The sequence below is a fragment of the Oreochromis niloticus genome, linkage group LG2 (assembly GCF_001858045.2).
Source record: "Oreochromis niloticus isolate F11D_XX linkage group LG2, O_niloticus_UMD_NMBU, whole genome shotgun sequence".
Taxonomy (NCBI): Eukaryota; Metazoa; Chordata; class Actinopteri; order Cichliformes; family Cichlidae; genus Oreochromis; species Oreochromis niloticus.
In genome coordinates, this window is record NC_031966.2 from 31,743,612 (window position 1) to 31,758,844 (window position 15,233).

General features: G+C 43.4%; 2 protein-coding genes across 3 annotated transcripts; one reads left to right on the forward strand and one right to left on the reverse strand.

Moving 5' to 3' along the window:
• The first annotated feature begins 404 nt into the window (after positions 1-404).
• Positions 405-8,979, forward strand: LOC100702394 (integral membrane protein 2A). Its single transcript, XM_003455818.5, has 6 exons — positions 405-670; positions 1,025-1,162; positions 4,885-5,064; positions 5,161-5,271; positions 6,188-6,332; positions 7,757-8,979. The coding sequence occupies exons 1-6, from the start codon at positions 599-601 to the stop codon at positions 7,849-7,851; spliced, it is 741 nt and encodes a 246-aa protein (XP_003455866.1). The 5' UTR covers positions 405-598; the 3' UTR covers positions 7,852-8,979.
• On the reverse strand, positions 8,085-14,711 carry gpr174 (G protein-coupled receptor 174). 2 transcript variants are annotated; one of them, XM_003455780.5, is made up of 4 exons: positions 14,430-14,711; positions 13,985-14,162; positions 10,756-11,198; positions 8,085-10,163 (listed from the first exon to the last, which is right to left on the reverse strand). In XM_003455780.5, the coding sequence occupies exons 3-4, from the start codon at positions 10,963-10,965 to the stop codon at positions 9,363-9,365; spliced, it is 1,011 nt and encodes a 336-aa protein (XP_003455828.2). In that variant the 5' UTR covers positions 10,966-11,198; positions 13,985-14,162; positions 14,430-14,711; the 3' UTR covers positions 8,085-9,362. The 2 variants fall into 2 exon arrangements, with proteins under 2 accessions (XP_003455828.2, XP_019201519.1); XM_019345974.2 differs by lacking the exons at positions 13,985-14,162; positions 14,430-14,711 and adding an exon at positions 11,305-13,643.
• Positions 14,712-15,233: the final 522 nt, after the last annotated feature.

Sequence of the window (15,233 nt, forward strand, 5' to 3'; positions counted from 1 at the left end):
CAGAGATGAATGAGCTGCATTATACACTCAGATATTATTTTTCATTGCATTACAGTGCAGTCGGTCGCGAGTCGATCGAGTCGTTTGTCATACAAGAAGTGAATGTAGGCAATGTAGCTGACTGAAAGTGTAAACAGTTGTGTCTTTGGGTGTCAGCTTCAATCTGATGAATGAATGGAAGCTCTTGCATGGGGGATTGTTTAGGTTCCACCTGCGGCCACTAGAGGGCACCCACACTACACAAACACACCAAGAAAAAACATAAAAGCCGTGGAGAGAAACTGCTAGAGGAAATAAATTATGCAAGCGGTAAATGTTAAACCGCTACCTGTAGTTAAACTAAGGCAGGTCATGAGACTGAAGCATATTCTCCAGCTTCTTGTTTGGTTGTTATTTTGATTCTGCCCCCCCCCTGCAGCCACCGGAAGCGCTAGATAACACCGAGGTTGCAAAGTGCGTCACACAGCTGAGCTGCGGAGAATAAACGGAACCTGCAGTCTAGCGACGCAAGTCCCCCTCCCCGGCATCCTCCTCCTCCTCCTCCTCTGTTATTTTTGTTTGTACAAGAAAAACCCGAGCTGACGTCTGTTCTTCCAGCATGGTGAAGATCGCCTTTAACTCGGCTCTGGCGCAGAAGGCGCTGGGCAAAGAGGTGCCAGCCGCTGTTAAGGTGAGCTAACGGGGCACAGCGCTGCGCCTGAGCCCGGTGTCCGACTTTAGCCTGGTAGCAGGCCCGCTGTGCCGGACCGGCCCGCAAAGCGTGTGGACTCCATCCATGTGCGCATTCACAGGGTTGTCGTGTTTTGTTGTGCTAAGTGTGATTTGACATGCAGTGGTTTTGCGGTGATTTTTGCATAACGCACGGAGTCAAATTGCACCTGGCGCAGGACACGATGGGACCGCCCATCTCCTGCCCAGCTGTTGTTATGCAGAGGACAAAGATGGGACGGGATTAAGGGATTGTTTAATCAAAGCTGAATATGAATGTCATGTTAATATAGTGTGTGTGTGTGTGTGTGTGTAGGACCCTGAAGTGGCCTCTGCTCCAGTGGGCACCGAGGGCTCCACAGGTCGCTGCCTGCTCACCCTGTTAGGCATCGCCTTCATCCTCAGTGGACTCATCGTAGGGGGGGCCTGTCTCTACCGATATTTCACCCCAAAGGTGTGTGCGCGTGCGCTGCAGCTCATTCTTCGTGAATATTCTCTCACACATGTTACCATCTTTAATAAGGGGTTGCAAAGAGTGGGAGGGGAGGGGGTCTTATGAAATCAGAATATTTGATTTAAAAAAAGCATTTAAAGTCTTAAGCCGTACTCAAAGTAAGTACCTAAAGTGTATATATATATGTATACATTAGGCCATGATTGTGGTTTCATAACACTTTAATGTTGCAGATGCTTATAATAGATTCATTTTCTGTCCATCCTTCTTATGCACGTGAGGCTCATGCCACCCCACCAGCTCTGCAAGCAAGGCACTGAAACACGTAGAAATTTAAAATTGCAACCCAAGACTATTTTACGTTATAACTTTTTCCACATTATTTCATTTTCACGTTGCAAATACAGGTCAGTGAAATCACCATACACATATTGTGAAGGTTTGGGGGGGCATCTGTGACGCAGTCTTTGCAGACTGGCCCTGGAAAATTAAGCAGCTGTATGAATTAATTTGGTTATCCACTGACGTTATCAGATATGTTTTCTTCCTCTGATAAACTGTCACTGTCTAGAAGTGATGAAGAATTATTAACGCTGGTTTGGACACTTTTGCTTCGTTAGGAAACCGAGTGCTATCCTTCACTCATTTAATGTTTAGAGAAAGTGCAGACTTCACCTTTTTTTTTTCCAGTTGTTGTGTTGCCAGCAGGAGGGTCTTAGAGTCAATGAGATGAGGCAACCCCACACCCATGCAAATGAAGCAAAGCGAGGTGGGGGGAGAGCAGCGTGTGAAACTGTAACTGTCAGTATGTTGATTGAGAAAATCAGAATTCCGACAAAACTGAGCTTCTTCCGGAGATTTCATCACAAGAATGTGTTGCTCTGAATTTTGTCGTGCCTTTGATCTCAGCTGTTTCCTCACTTCTAAGCTTTGAAACTGTAGTGAAACATGGTAAGCAGAAAAAGAACACAAAAAGAGTCCATATCAGGGCTCTAGAGTGCGACCAAATTTTTCAGTAGTGCGACTGAAAAAAATCTTGGGTCGCATCGGTGCGACCAACTGTTCGAGTAACAAAAAGAAAAGTCTTCGCAACTCTGAAAGTCTTTGTGTGGTCAACAGCAGACACACATTGTGCCCCTATCGTGGTCTAAACTAATCAGAGATATTCAGGGGTGGGACCTCTCTGATTGTCTGTGGTCCAGATACTCATGTAGTCCATGTGTACGTTTGAAAGTGCAGGTGGATAGAGAGAGGTGAGTAGCTTGAATAAAGCGATATCGATTCATTAAATCCTGAATCGAATTTTATATAAAATGTATTTTGGCAGAAACGCCAGAATCTCAGGTTAAGGCTCACAAAACAACAACCACCAAACAACAAATGAGAGCAGGAAAACGGACTCCACACAAAGACGTTAACACAGAGCCACCTGACGCACCCGACGCATCAAAATCAGCTTTCTCTTTCTTGGCTTTCTCACCCGATGGCACGTAGACGGACACGCCGTCGGGGCTGAAAGCCGACAGCTCACTGATTCTGATGCGTCGGGTTTGCGCTGTGTTTACGTCTTTTTGCGCTAGATTCTGAGCTGCAGGTTTTGTCTCTCTCCAACCAAAATTCACTGACCAGCAGCTAAAGAAGCAGCAAACTACGCTTCACGTTTGATAAACATCATCATGAATTCCCTCTTACTTTTGCTATTTTGCTTCCACCACGTTAAAAATCACGCGTCGTGCACAGCTCTCTCTCTCTCAAGAACAGTTTCCCATCTCAAATCTCTGTTTTCTGCATTATTCATTCACTTGAGCGATCGTGGCTCAAGAGTTGGGAGTTCGCCTAGTAATCGGAAGGTTGCCGGTTCGAGCCCCGGCTCAGACAGTCTCGGTCATTGTGTCCTTGGGCAAGACACTTCACCCGTTGCCTACTGGTGGTGGTCAGAGGGCCCGGTGGCGCCAGTGTCCGGCAGCCTCGCCTCTGTCAGTGCGCCCCAGGGTGGCTGTGGCTACAACGTAGCTGCCATCACCAGTGTGTGAATGGGTGGATGACTGGATGTGTAAAGTGCTTTGGGGTCCTTAGGAACTAGTCCACCATTGTTTACAGCGCTGTCGGCCGCTGTGTTTTTGTTTTTGTTTTTTTACTTAAATGTCCTCGGACAAGAAAGCCTAATTTCTGCTGTCCAATACTAAAGAAATTTAAACTTTTTAAAATTATGCAAAATTGCAGAATATTGCAGAATATTTTTAAGGTTATCTGCTATAAAAAGTCAGGCCAGGAAATCTCCTTCGTGTTTTTCTGAGTTTTATCCTCAGTTACTTTGACACAAAAGCATCTGCTGTGATGTTCACACCTCTGATGAAGTCTCACAAGTGTCAGTACTGATAAATGATTAGAATTCTAATATTTCTGACTTTCTGAGGCAAAATCAAATCGGGACCTTGTGAATCGGAATCAAATGGATTATAGAAATCAGTGATGATACCCAGCCCTAGTGAGTAGCCTAGGCCCAACAGAAGTGGATGTAGCTGTGGGTAATAAGAAAAGATGATAAGAACGATTGATAACTTTTTAAGTTAAGGCCTGATCCGTCTGAAATTCATAGCCAGTGCTCTGACACGGAGCCATCAATCTCTAAACACTGAAAAAGCACAGTGTATCGAGAAAACACATATGCTGTGATAAATGCACTGCCCAAGTGTCCCCTCTCCCCGCTGCCTTTCAGCGGCAGGCAGCAGCAAACAGGTCGTCAGAGGAGGTCGAGATGATGATTAAGTTTAACATTGTCTACATTTTAAGCACAAGCACAAGATTGTTAGTTAATCATTTACAAATCAATATTGTCTGTATGGACAGCAATTTTCCCCCAAAAAAGTGCACATGTAAAACTGCGGTTTTAAGCGATGCGGTTGAAAAATTTGAGTGCGCCTAACTTTTGTGTTGCTGCGCCTAAGAAAATATTTAGGCGCACCAGTGCAACCGTGGCAAAAAGTAAGTCTAGAACCCTGCATATAAATAATAGGTGCTGCCCCCTCTGTTCATTTCATTCTGTTTGAAAGTACGACTCTTCTGATTGGGTGCTCTTCACAAACAAAAGGTTAGAGCACCAGGTGGGCGGGGCTTCTGACATCTCAGCCAGAGCCAGTGTGCCATAATTATCAGCCACAATTTAATTTGCAGGAAAATAAAATGCCTCACATCAGCCAAAAATGTTACTGGAATTCTTAATTATCAATGCCATGTGGAGAGTGAGTGTGTAAATGTAAGCTTAAAACCTGATATTAAAAGAAACTATGGTCAATAGTCACGGAAAAACTGTAGGCTTCTTTGTGTAAACAAAGTCCTGTACGTGTCATGTGCCGTGATGTAACTGTGCTGGAACCAAGCAGAACGTGTGCTTTGGCTCCCCCTGGCAGCCTGAGCTGCCTCGACAGCTGCGTGACGGTTTTTCAGTAGTTGGTGCAGTTTGTGAAACGTGAACTTTAGACAGGAACAGAACACGCAGGGTCACAGCTGATATTGCAGATTCACAGTAATACCAGATGATGCATTTGTGGTTGTAGAGGCAGACCCCAGCTGCACCGCTGGTTGAAAATAAAATAACTGTATTACGGTGCATTTTCTTTTTTTTCTTTTTTTTGTTGTAAAATGTGCATAAGCAAAGGTTCCAGTGCCCCCCACCTCACTTTAGATGTTCTTAAGACTAAATGAGATGAATTCTTCCTCAGAGGATGTATCATGGCGCGATGGAGTTCAGAGACGTGTCGTCCGGAGCAGAGAGCCAGCCGTACTACTTGCCTCGAGTGGAGGAGGAGGTGGAGATCTCTGACAACATCGCCGTCATCAGCGTCCCTCCTCCCCGCTTCAGGCCCGGAGACCCCGCTTACATCCTGCACGACTTCAACAGGGTGAGGATTGTGGACTCTGTCACACTTGGCGCAGCTTGGTGGATGATTTCTGCTGCTCTAAATTCTTTCCCGATGATTTCATGTGTGTGTGAGCAGAAGCTGACGGCCTATCTGGACCTGACTCTGAGGACCTGCTTTGTGATTCCCCTGAACACATCGGTAGTTCTCCCCCCTCAGGACCTCATTGACCTGTTCTCACAGCTGATGGTGAGTACGGTCCCTGCTAGCAGGACCTGGAGACACAGATGAAAGTCCAGACTTGGATGACGGACAAACCGAACACATAAGTCTTGCTAAAGCTCATGCACAGGCGCTGATATTGAGGACAAAACATCACATAAGAAATTCAGGGATGTGTTGTCATTCCACAGACCGTCTGCTCTTTAATCCTCCTCAAATCTGTTATATCTTGAATTTGTACATATAAAAAAAGATCTTTACCTCCCAGTAAGTATGAATGTGTTAGGTGTCCTTACAGCATGTAGGTTTTAAATATAGGCTAAACCGAAAAGTTGCTGTATTTCAGTTTTCTATAATTCACTGGCATGTTTGAGCCGAGGCTATGCAACAATATCACCTTAACTGAAACATAGCCTCTTGACAGGAAACTATAGATGTTTGATGATAAATATGAATGAGCAACTGTCACCCACAGGCTTGTCCCCTTCTTCCTTTATTCATGCAGTAAACTAGAAGTGTGCTGCATCTATACTGCATACTTGTATGCAAATAATCTCTATATTCATTTAGGGAATTTTTAAAAATAATTGATGTAGTGTTGGGTAGTTTTAGCATGTGAAGGTGGGGGCATATCAGGAAAAAGCTTGGCTATTAATGCCTATTAGATTTGGGTTTAATTGGTTATTAAAGTGGAGTGAGGTCGGCATGTATGGAAACACAGTAAAAACCAGGGTTGTGACCAGAGTTTAGTTTGCTTAGTGGGGAAATCAGGAAATTTCAACACTTGGTGTAGAGTTGTTTCACAAATCTAGGGATGATTCATCACCTTTTTTTATTTTGTTATTCAGTTTTCACTGATCTGTTTTATCTGGTGGAAAATTAAAAGAAATTTTTTAATTTAAAAAGGTGCCGTGACAGTCTCACGCTCTCGTCTTTGTTCCAGTCTGACTCGTACCGCAGCTACCTGGTGCATGAGGACCTGGTGGTGACGGAGCGCATTGATGATGTCAAGCCCCTGGGCTTTTATATCCGCCGTCTTTGTGATGGAAAAGAAACATACAGAATGCAGCGCCGTGCCAGCCTGCCAGGTATAGATGTGATGGAAATGTAAAACTCTGATAAACATGCGGCTCTATACGCTGTGGCGACCCCTCGGAAATAAGGGCGCAGACCAGGTTAACTTGTGTATATAACATGCATGTCTTTAACTGGATTAAGCTGTAATATATAATCCTCTTTTATCTTTATATTATTTAATTATATTATTTAATCTTTGATTACAACATCACTGTTATGCAAGATTTTTTTGCTTTACTCAGCGAGTGCAAGCTGAACAGTTTGAGTTTGCAACTTTTCTGTCCTGTACTTGTCTCATATTTTAGAAAGGAAGCTACTTGGCTGACATTAGCTGTTTTGAGGTTTGTTTGGGTTTTTTTTTTTTGTCGATCTGGTTATGGTGATAAATAACCAGAACGTCAAAATTAGTGTCCGTATGTAAAACATATCTGCAACTGGACTTTGTCTTACAGTTTCAGGATCATTTGCATTCATGAGTACGTGTAGTGCTGTTAAGGCATAAGCTAACATTAGCGGTAGCTAATAGTAATAAATAGCCACACGGTCAAAATTAGTTCTCGTATTTAAAAGACGGACACCAACAACTTGACTTTGCTCTTTAGTTTCAGGACTACAGATTTGTAGTTATGAGTTAAGCTTTTTGGTAATACATGGTTCGGGTAAGTCATAAGCTAACATTAATTTTAGCTAATAGTAATAAATAGCCACACGGTCAAATTTAGTGATAGTATTTAAAAGACAGACACCAACAACTTGACTTTGCTCTTTAGTTTCAGGACTACAGATTTGTAGTTATGAGTTAAGCTTTTCAGTAATATCGATGTAGTAGTGTTGTCAAGTCATCAGCTAACATTGGCGCTAGCTAAAAAATAGCCAGACCATGAAAATTACTGTACTGTATTTCACACTGGTTATGTATAAAACTGTATGAGCTAGCTTGATTAGCAGAGTGTTAGTGTAATTTATTATGCTGCTATCTTTTGGCTAACAGAAACAGCTTTCAAACAATATATGCTGACCACAACATAAAGGAAGCAAGCTGTCACATAATGCAGCTACAACTTTAGGCTTTCATACATTTCTGATGGTTGAGTTATATAAAAATATATCCCTGTATAGTTCTAATCAAGGGTGAAGTTAGCTGCTGACAGTGATAACTTTTTATTTACTGGGTACACATTAATATTGATTTTGGAGTCACTAATCACTATGGCTCAAACAGAAACTGCTGACTTATCAAGCTGATGCATAAATTATACAGTGTCAAACACACTTTGGTTAGAAACCGAATAAGAAGACGAGTGTAAACAGACACCAACTACCCTTGACACATCTTCCTAAATGTAGTTGTGTTTGAAATGTGTTAAACATGCCCACGGCTGAATGTTAAGCTGAATACTTAGCACTGCTGCTTATCTGTCTTTTTGTTTGTCAGGTGGAGGCATCCAGAAGCGCTCTGCGGACGAATGTTTCACCATCCATCACTTTGAGAACAAGTTTGTGACTGAGACCCGCATCTGCAAGGCTTAAGCATGAATATAGGTCATAGAGAGCGAGAGAGGGTAGGTGGGAGTGGGCGGTGAAGGGAACAGCAGAAAGTTACTTTTGTACAAAACTCTTTCCAGTTTTTGCCTCCCCTGCTTTTAATCTAGTGTTGAGTGAATTTAAGTTGCAGAATTAGAGCCTAGCCCCCTTCTCCCCTGATGTACTCCCTCGAACCCGTGATAGGTCACAAGTGCGTAAGTATTCACTAGCTAGTCTTGTACTGGTTATAACTTTAAGTCGGTAAACTAAAGTTAGATTTATAAGTTTCATTTATTACGTTGCTTTCTGTTTTGTTGCTGTAGTTTCCTGCAGACAGATCTTATTGATGTTACTATATAACAACACACCCGCCACATTCAGACCAGAGCTATTAGTCATCCTACTGAATATTCTTGTGAGATCATATTAGGCGTGTGTTGCGTCAGCCTCCTGTCGCCGCTCTGACCCGGGTGCACGGTGCAGGTTCGACCAGGTATTTGTATTCTGTTACAGCGTGATATAGAACAAGTCAGCATGGAGATGTCTGGTACAGTATACGTGTAACATGCTTGTCCGTGGATGGTAACGCAAAGCTCTCAGTCACCACTGTTTGTAGATATCCCCCAGAGTGCCGCTGTGTGATGACTTTAGTGTTACTGATGGTCTCATGCCTGATGGGAAACAGTCCAGCACCCTTACAATATATGACCAGTTTTTGTGTTTGTGTTTCAAGCTTCATGCGTGATCCTAAACCAGAGGGATGAGCTAACGATGAATAAGCTAAAGGGAAATTTCACTTAATTTGACTTGAAAACAGTCGGTTATCTAATTTGACTAATTATCTACCTGTAGTCTCCCTGTGATCTTCACACACATCGTGTGCTTAAATGAAAACAGTCGTCCTTGATTTCTGAAGTCTGTCGAGCACATTTTAAGTCATTTTCAGTGATTTCCTACTTGATGCCTGCACAGAGAGACAATCAACAGGAAGTGTGTTTGTAAAGATGGGGCTTCTGTCTCTGCTTTTTAATTGAATACTAGAAGATGTTAGACGGGGAAACCCCCAATGTTGTGTGCAACTACTGAACTGAATTCCACTTTGTTGTTTGAATAAAGTTGCATTTCTTTACCTACTGAACGTCACAGCGGCTTTGTTATTATAATGCCAGTGAAAGTGGCACCAACACTAACCCTTTTATCGTCCTGTGAAGGACATTAGGTTATCCAAACACTGGCTCTGGAGGAAAACTGTCGCTGGGTTTCGGGGTTTTCCTCTCTTTCACTTGCTGACACTACTTGCTGTTCATCGAGGAAATGCAAATTGAGAGGGGGAAGGGAAAAAAAACATTTATTGAGAAATAAATAGGTTTAAAAAAATAACTTTTTAAAACTCTACTTCCATATTTTCACATTCCCGTTTCAGCATAAATGTTATTTCCATAGTTTGCAGGAACTTGAAGTTTGCATAGTCTTCAGTCTCAGTTAGTGGTTGCAGGGAGGCTGTCGCCACCAGCAGTTTAGTCCTCCTCTCCGTCCTGTTCTCCGGTTATACAGGACAGACGCCGGCTGAGATGTATGCTCTCCGGTATCTCTGGCTTGCTCAGTCGCCTCCAGAATTCATCAGTAGTGAAATAGTACATGATAGGGTCCAGGCTGCAGTTCAGGCTGGCCAGGCAGAGTGTGACCGGGTGACTTCGAAGAACCAGTTTCTGAAAGTCACAGCTGGTAACTTTCTTAGCTTTGACCATAAGGTCGAGAGGCATCGTGGCGTGGTACGGTACAAAGCACACTAAGAAGACTACAGCACAGCTTAGTATCATCCTCAGCGCTCTCTTTTTCTCCCCTCTGTCAGAAATAGCATTTGCTGTATTTTCCCGAAGGCTCCAAATGGTCATGCACGTGCAGCCTAGCACCAAAACGAGAGGGACGAAGAAGCCGAACAGCTCTAGTAAAATCAAGAGGGCCCACATTGCCGAGGGACCGATATCCTTCCGCAGAGGCAGCTCCGTGAAACACTTATTTGTGTCATTTCTTTCATGCAAGGAAGGATCGTGTCTCAGCAGAGGGAATCCGAGGCAGACAGTACAGATGATCAGCCAGATGATCCCACATATTAACACGTCTCCTTTTTGTCGACCCGAGTTGTACAACAGCGGACGCATGATGAGCTCACAGCGACGTATGCTGACGAAAACCAGGAAGTAGATGGAGGCATACATGTTGACGTACTTGAGATAGAAGCAGAACATGCAGAAGAAATACCCAAAGGGCCAGGAGTTATTCAGGTAGTAGTAGATCCGCAGAGGCAGAGAGAGCACCTGAGGAGAGGCCAGAGTGACAAAAGTGAAGGCAGAGAACAGCAGGCAAACGCTGATGTACATATTTGCTCTTTGGCGATGACGTTAAGGAGCTCGCTCGGTTATCTGGTCAACAGAAACATTTCTAAATAGATTTTTAAAATAAAATCCTCCCCGTTAGGCAGTTCATTGGAATAAAGAGACGCACTTCTGTAGTGGTGTTCTATAATGGAAGTTTTTTCTTGTGGTTTGAACTTTCCCACAACTCTGCCAACATCTAAGAGTCATATTGTTTTTTTTGACTTCCCAATTTAGTACATGAAAGCAGAATAAAAACTAAAGAGGTCATTACACTAATTTGCTTTATTGCAGTTTTAAAACCGTATTGTAGGATCAGCATTACAACACTAAATGCAGCTATTAGGGGCACGAGTAGTGTAACAAGTCCTTCTTACATTCTTCTTACTTCTTGCATGCAAACTTCTTCCCTGATTAAAGCTTGACTCCCGAGGAGGGCTATGTGGTAATTAACCACACAACCACATCACGTGACTTCACAGTAATGGTTTAAACTGGAAAGTAAGTGCGAAATACGACTGAAGAGGATTTTTACCTGCAGTAGGTCGGCCACAGCCAGGTTCATCATAAACACCACGGCCTTCTTGGTCTCTCTGATATAGGCCCTGAACACCCACAGCGCCAGAACGTTGCCCAGCAGGCCCGGTGCTAAGATCACACTGTACACCACGGCATACAAATGGTGCTGGTAGTCTATTATCTCATTGGTACTGGAGCAGTTCATATTAGGAGAACTGACATTCATGTCAGTGTTAAGATGAGCTGCCTTGCAAACCAGCAGGAAGCTTGTATCAGGAGAGCTGCTTGTAGTCTGGTGACAGGTTGGTTTGAGCGTCCATGCCGCCGGTTACATCATGCTGTGGCCCGTGCAGCTGGTACTCTCTGCGGCATGCCAGACAGAGGAAGAATTTCTTTTGTTTTAAGTTTTTGCTGATGAGTCCTCCAGGCTTCTCTGCGATCCCCAACAAGTCTGGTGTTCTGGTAGAGGAAAGAAACCTAAGTTAAGTTCAGTATGTGTAGTCGGAGGCAGAAAGCGTTACCAAAAAGAGGAAGAAAAACAACATGAAGGTTTCTGTGCTGTCACCTCACACCAAGAGGTTCTGTCTCCGCCTGGGTTTTCTCACACACTGTAGTGCAGATCAGCTCTTGACAGCGACGCAGTTGAGTTTTAACTGCTGCTCGCTCTACCTTTCACACAGTGCAACCAGGGGATATTAAAGTTACTGTTTTGCATGTAGCATAGATAGCCATCAGAATTGGAGAAGGAACCTTTTTAGATGAGACACAGATGACATTGTGCTCGGTGGCAGCACCTGCCGGGTATAATCTCCCATGTGTTTTTATGAATAACATAATTAATCAATGATCCTTGATAGCAGTGTTTTTGCAGTGCCCTTTACAGCAAGCGTGCAAACCCGCAGAGAAGTCGGTAAACTCTCCCACGTGCTGCTTCACTGCCGAGCATTATGGTGCCTGCACTGAGTCTGTGTGAAATAACTACGGCGCAAGGCATCGAAGTGAAACTAGCGTGGTTAGCGCAGGCAGACCAGGCAACTGGTTAACAGCCCAGATCAAGGAAAAACCTGTCACTAAAGGGCACTTAGAGATGAGGAGCAGTACTGCGGGTGGTTTTTCGATGTAGGTGACGCCTGTAACGTGCTTCGTTTTTTTCTCCTTCTTCGTGACACACGCACAGAGCAGAAAATGAAAGTAATTGAGATGAAATTTTAAAGCTTTTAGATGACCTTCAACTTAGATTATCTTCAAATACTTTCGGTTCAAATGGAAACGGTAATGTCAGGGACTGAACGGCCTATAGGTGCACACACCCACAGCTACAAACTTTAGTGGGTGTAGACCAGTTTAAAATGATGGCTTTTTACTTACTCGCTGAACAGCTGTCATCCTCTTTTTGTTCAACTTTTGTTTCTTGTTATCTCATTTCTAATGAGACTTATCAGACCCTAGCAAACCCAGGAACGATGTGGTGTTGCGATCTTCCACATGCCTAGTACCCAGACACCTGCTATGCTCAAATGAACACCTGCATGTGTTTATTTCTGTCCTCCATTAGTCCATTAATCCTCCATCAGTTTAAAAGGGACCCTTAGTTCATACACTATCTTCCGCCCTTCCCCCTCTCTTTAAGCTAGCTTTCTTCTGATTGGCTGCTCCTTGCAACCAAAAGGTTTGAATAGCTGGTGGGTGGAGCTGCTGTGCTAACAGCATTGGGATATTTTTCAGTGACATCATCCAGAGCAAAAAGCAGTGAAAACAAGAACAGAAACTGTGTTTAGAGCAGTCTGAAGCCTGAACTTTGACTCACAGGGATTAGTAATGCATACTCTGATGTCATTATTTGGAACTTTGGCCTTGTTTAGCACTATGAGAACACTATATATGTATGGCAGAATGTTAGCAAAGCATATTAGGCCCACTTTAACCAGTTTTGGGACGTTTCAAGATCATTTATGAACCATTTTATCGATGCAAAAATGCAAATCAGCCACTAAAATATAGTTCATCTCTGACAAGAAACTATTTGGTATACCTTTGGAAGGTATACTCGCAACACGCAGCAAAAAATGTGTATCTATTTTTGTGTGTGAGGGGGAAATGGCACTTGCCAAACACAAGACAAACAGTGGTTAAGTGACTGCTCTTAGTTCTCTTTACGGGCTCCCTCAGCAGATTTTTTATACACGATAATCACGTTGCTGTTGCTTAACTAAAAGAACGCCACATTTCTTTACAGGGAAATAACTAAAAATAGCAGCACAAAATCTAAATATCATGTGCAGTTGCACATTTGACTACATTTGAATGCATACATTTGTCCGCTAGCATTGCGCTGCTGTTTCAGCTGCAGCAGTAAAAAGATGGCACGGTTTGAGTATCTTCCTACCCGTGTGTCTGCCCTCCCCTAAAGAGTCACGAGATAAATTCTGCGTGGGAGTAAAATGATTAATAGGGTGGACCTTTTTTTAAAAAACAAACAAACCCTTTATTTGGGAATATATTTTTACTTTCTTCAATGTTAAAGTTATTTATCTAAGGCATTTACTCTTTTTTTGTTAGTTTGTACTCTTAACAGCTTGGCTCCCAAACTGTTTTTGTAAACGGTTACAAGCCAAAAAAGGTTAGGCAGCAATCTATTGATAATGAACCGTTTAGTAACTTGTACCTTTAGCAGTGTGTAAGTAAATGTAGCAGAGTATAAACAGCGATCCCTGCCTGGGATCTACCAGTGTAAATGTATAAAGTAGTATTTGGACCTGAACTTAACTCCTCACAATCATACACAAACAAACAGTGGAATTTTATTTGTAAAAAGGGGGGTTTTGCTAAGCTTGGACTGCTTCTCAGTTCCCCGACTGCCTTTTATGCTCAGGCCGAGGCCCCAGTAGACCATCAGCCCCCGGACTGCCTTTTAACTCAGTGACCGCTGACCTGTGTGTTACTGTTTGAAAATGATTCTCCACTTGTTACTCTCACTTATGCACGTACCATGTGCTTCCTTCCAAGGCTGTGTGTTGATTTGTATGATGTGCAAAAGGCCAATCTGTGAGAAGCTCTCGTTTCCTTCTCGCGGCAGAGGCTTTGACATGTATGTACAGGAGTCAAACCGAGACCATCTGTTGTGAAAGTAACATGTTTACGGTAACGCGCCTCGGGATCAAGCTGAAATGTCAACCTAACCGAGAAAAGTGAAGTGTTTTTAAAAAGATAAAGATAAAAAGACAAGGCAAGTGCTGCTCCCTTACCTTAGGACTCAGTAGTTTTCATCAGGTCTTGCCAGTGGAAACACATAATCTCATCTGCTGTGATTCACCTCCGTCTGTGGGCTGCTGGCGTGTAAGCAGCTTTCCGAAGATCTGACCTCGTGTTTCAGAACCAAAAACGCTGCCGGTGAGCATCGGGGTCCCTCCACGTGTGTGTGCCCTGTTCAAATACACAATAAAATATGCTGTGATCTCCAGGAAGTCCACTTACACTGACACATAAAGACCAGACACCCCAATACTGGCCCTCAGACACACACACACACACACTTCAACATAACAGGCATTCCACACACTGGAGAAACAGACAAGGTCCCCTATGAGCCATGACTCCACATAGAAAGCATCCACACACAAACCCCCACACACCCGCTACTTTCTCCCGACACTTCTGAACATTATTAGCAATCAATAATCATCCTCTCACCTCTGTCTTTAAAGATGCTGGAGAAACAAAAAGCAGATAAGACCGGGGCATCAGATGAAAAGCTCCATCCTCCTTTCTCCTCCTCTAACACTCTTTAATTTCAGCGTCCCGCCTCTTTCTCTCTCTCTGCCTCTCTTTTTCATTCTACCTCTCTATCTATCTTTCATATCCATTAACTTCTGTCTTCACTCGTGCTCTTTCCTGTTTTGATTTCTTATCTATCACTCGTTGCATGTGTGCCGCCCGTCTCTGTGTGTCTGCTGTTCTGGGGATTTTAGCGCGCACACACACACACAGAGGGCTTCCTGTGAGCGTAGGGGTGTGGTTTACAAGAATTTTCTTTTGACACTTCTGCTATTACACTCTTAGCTGCCATTTCCTTCTGGACAAAGTCAACACGTCACGCTGCCCCTTTGTTTGTTTTATTGACAGGACATCAAATCAAAAGCAATCAAACATAAATATTTACACCTAAACCACAAAGCAAACTTTCACAAGTTACAATGTGACACTCTCAGAACGCAAACACTAAACTGATGCGTGTGAGAACAGAGAAACGAGAGGCAGGTGCATTTTGGTGGATGATTCATTCTTGGTAGATTTCCTTAGGTGGGCTGCATTTGTGTGTCTGGGGGCTGATGTAGACTCAGAGTTGGCTCAGGCTTGGGCTGTGCAGATTGGTGGGTGGGGGGCGCCTGACAGTTACTGGTTTCAGAGCTGCTGTAACTGCTGCCAACTGCCTTTACCACTTTGCATTCTGAGAGGAAGTGAAGCAAAAATGAGCTGGCACCTGTTTTCACTTTT

Coding starts and splice junctions, on each gene's coding strand:
- LOC100702394 (XM_003455818.5), top strand. CDS start 599: ATGGTGAAGATCGCCTTTAACTCGGCTCTGGCGCAGAAGGCGCTGGGC. Junction 671..1,024: donor AGGTGCCAGCCGCTGTTAAG/GTGAGCTAACGG, acceptor GTGTGTGTGTAG/GACCCTGAAGTGGCCTCTGC. Junction 5,065..5,160: donor TCCTGCACGACTTCAACAGG/GTGAGGATTGTG, acceptor GTGTGTGAGCAG/AAGCTGACGGCCTATCTGGA.
- gpr174 (XM_003455780.5), bottom strand. CDS start 10,965: ATGAATGTCAGTTCTCCTAATATGAACTGCTCCAGTACCAATGAGATA. Junction 10,164..10,755: donor CTGTGGCCGACCTACTGCAG/GTAAAAATCCTC, acceptor GCCTCTCCTCAG/GTGCTCTCTCTGCCTCTGCG.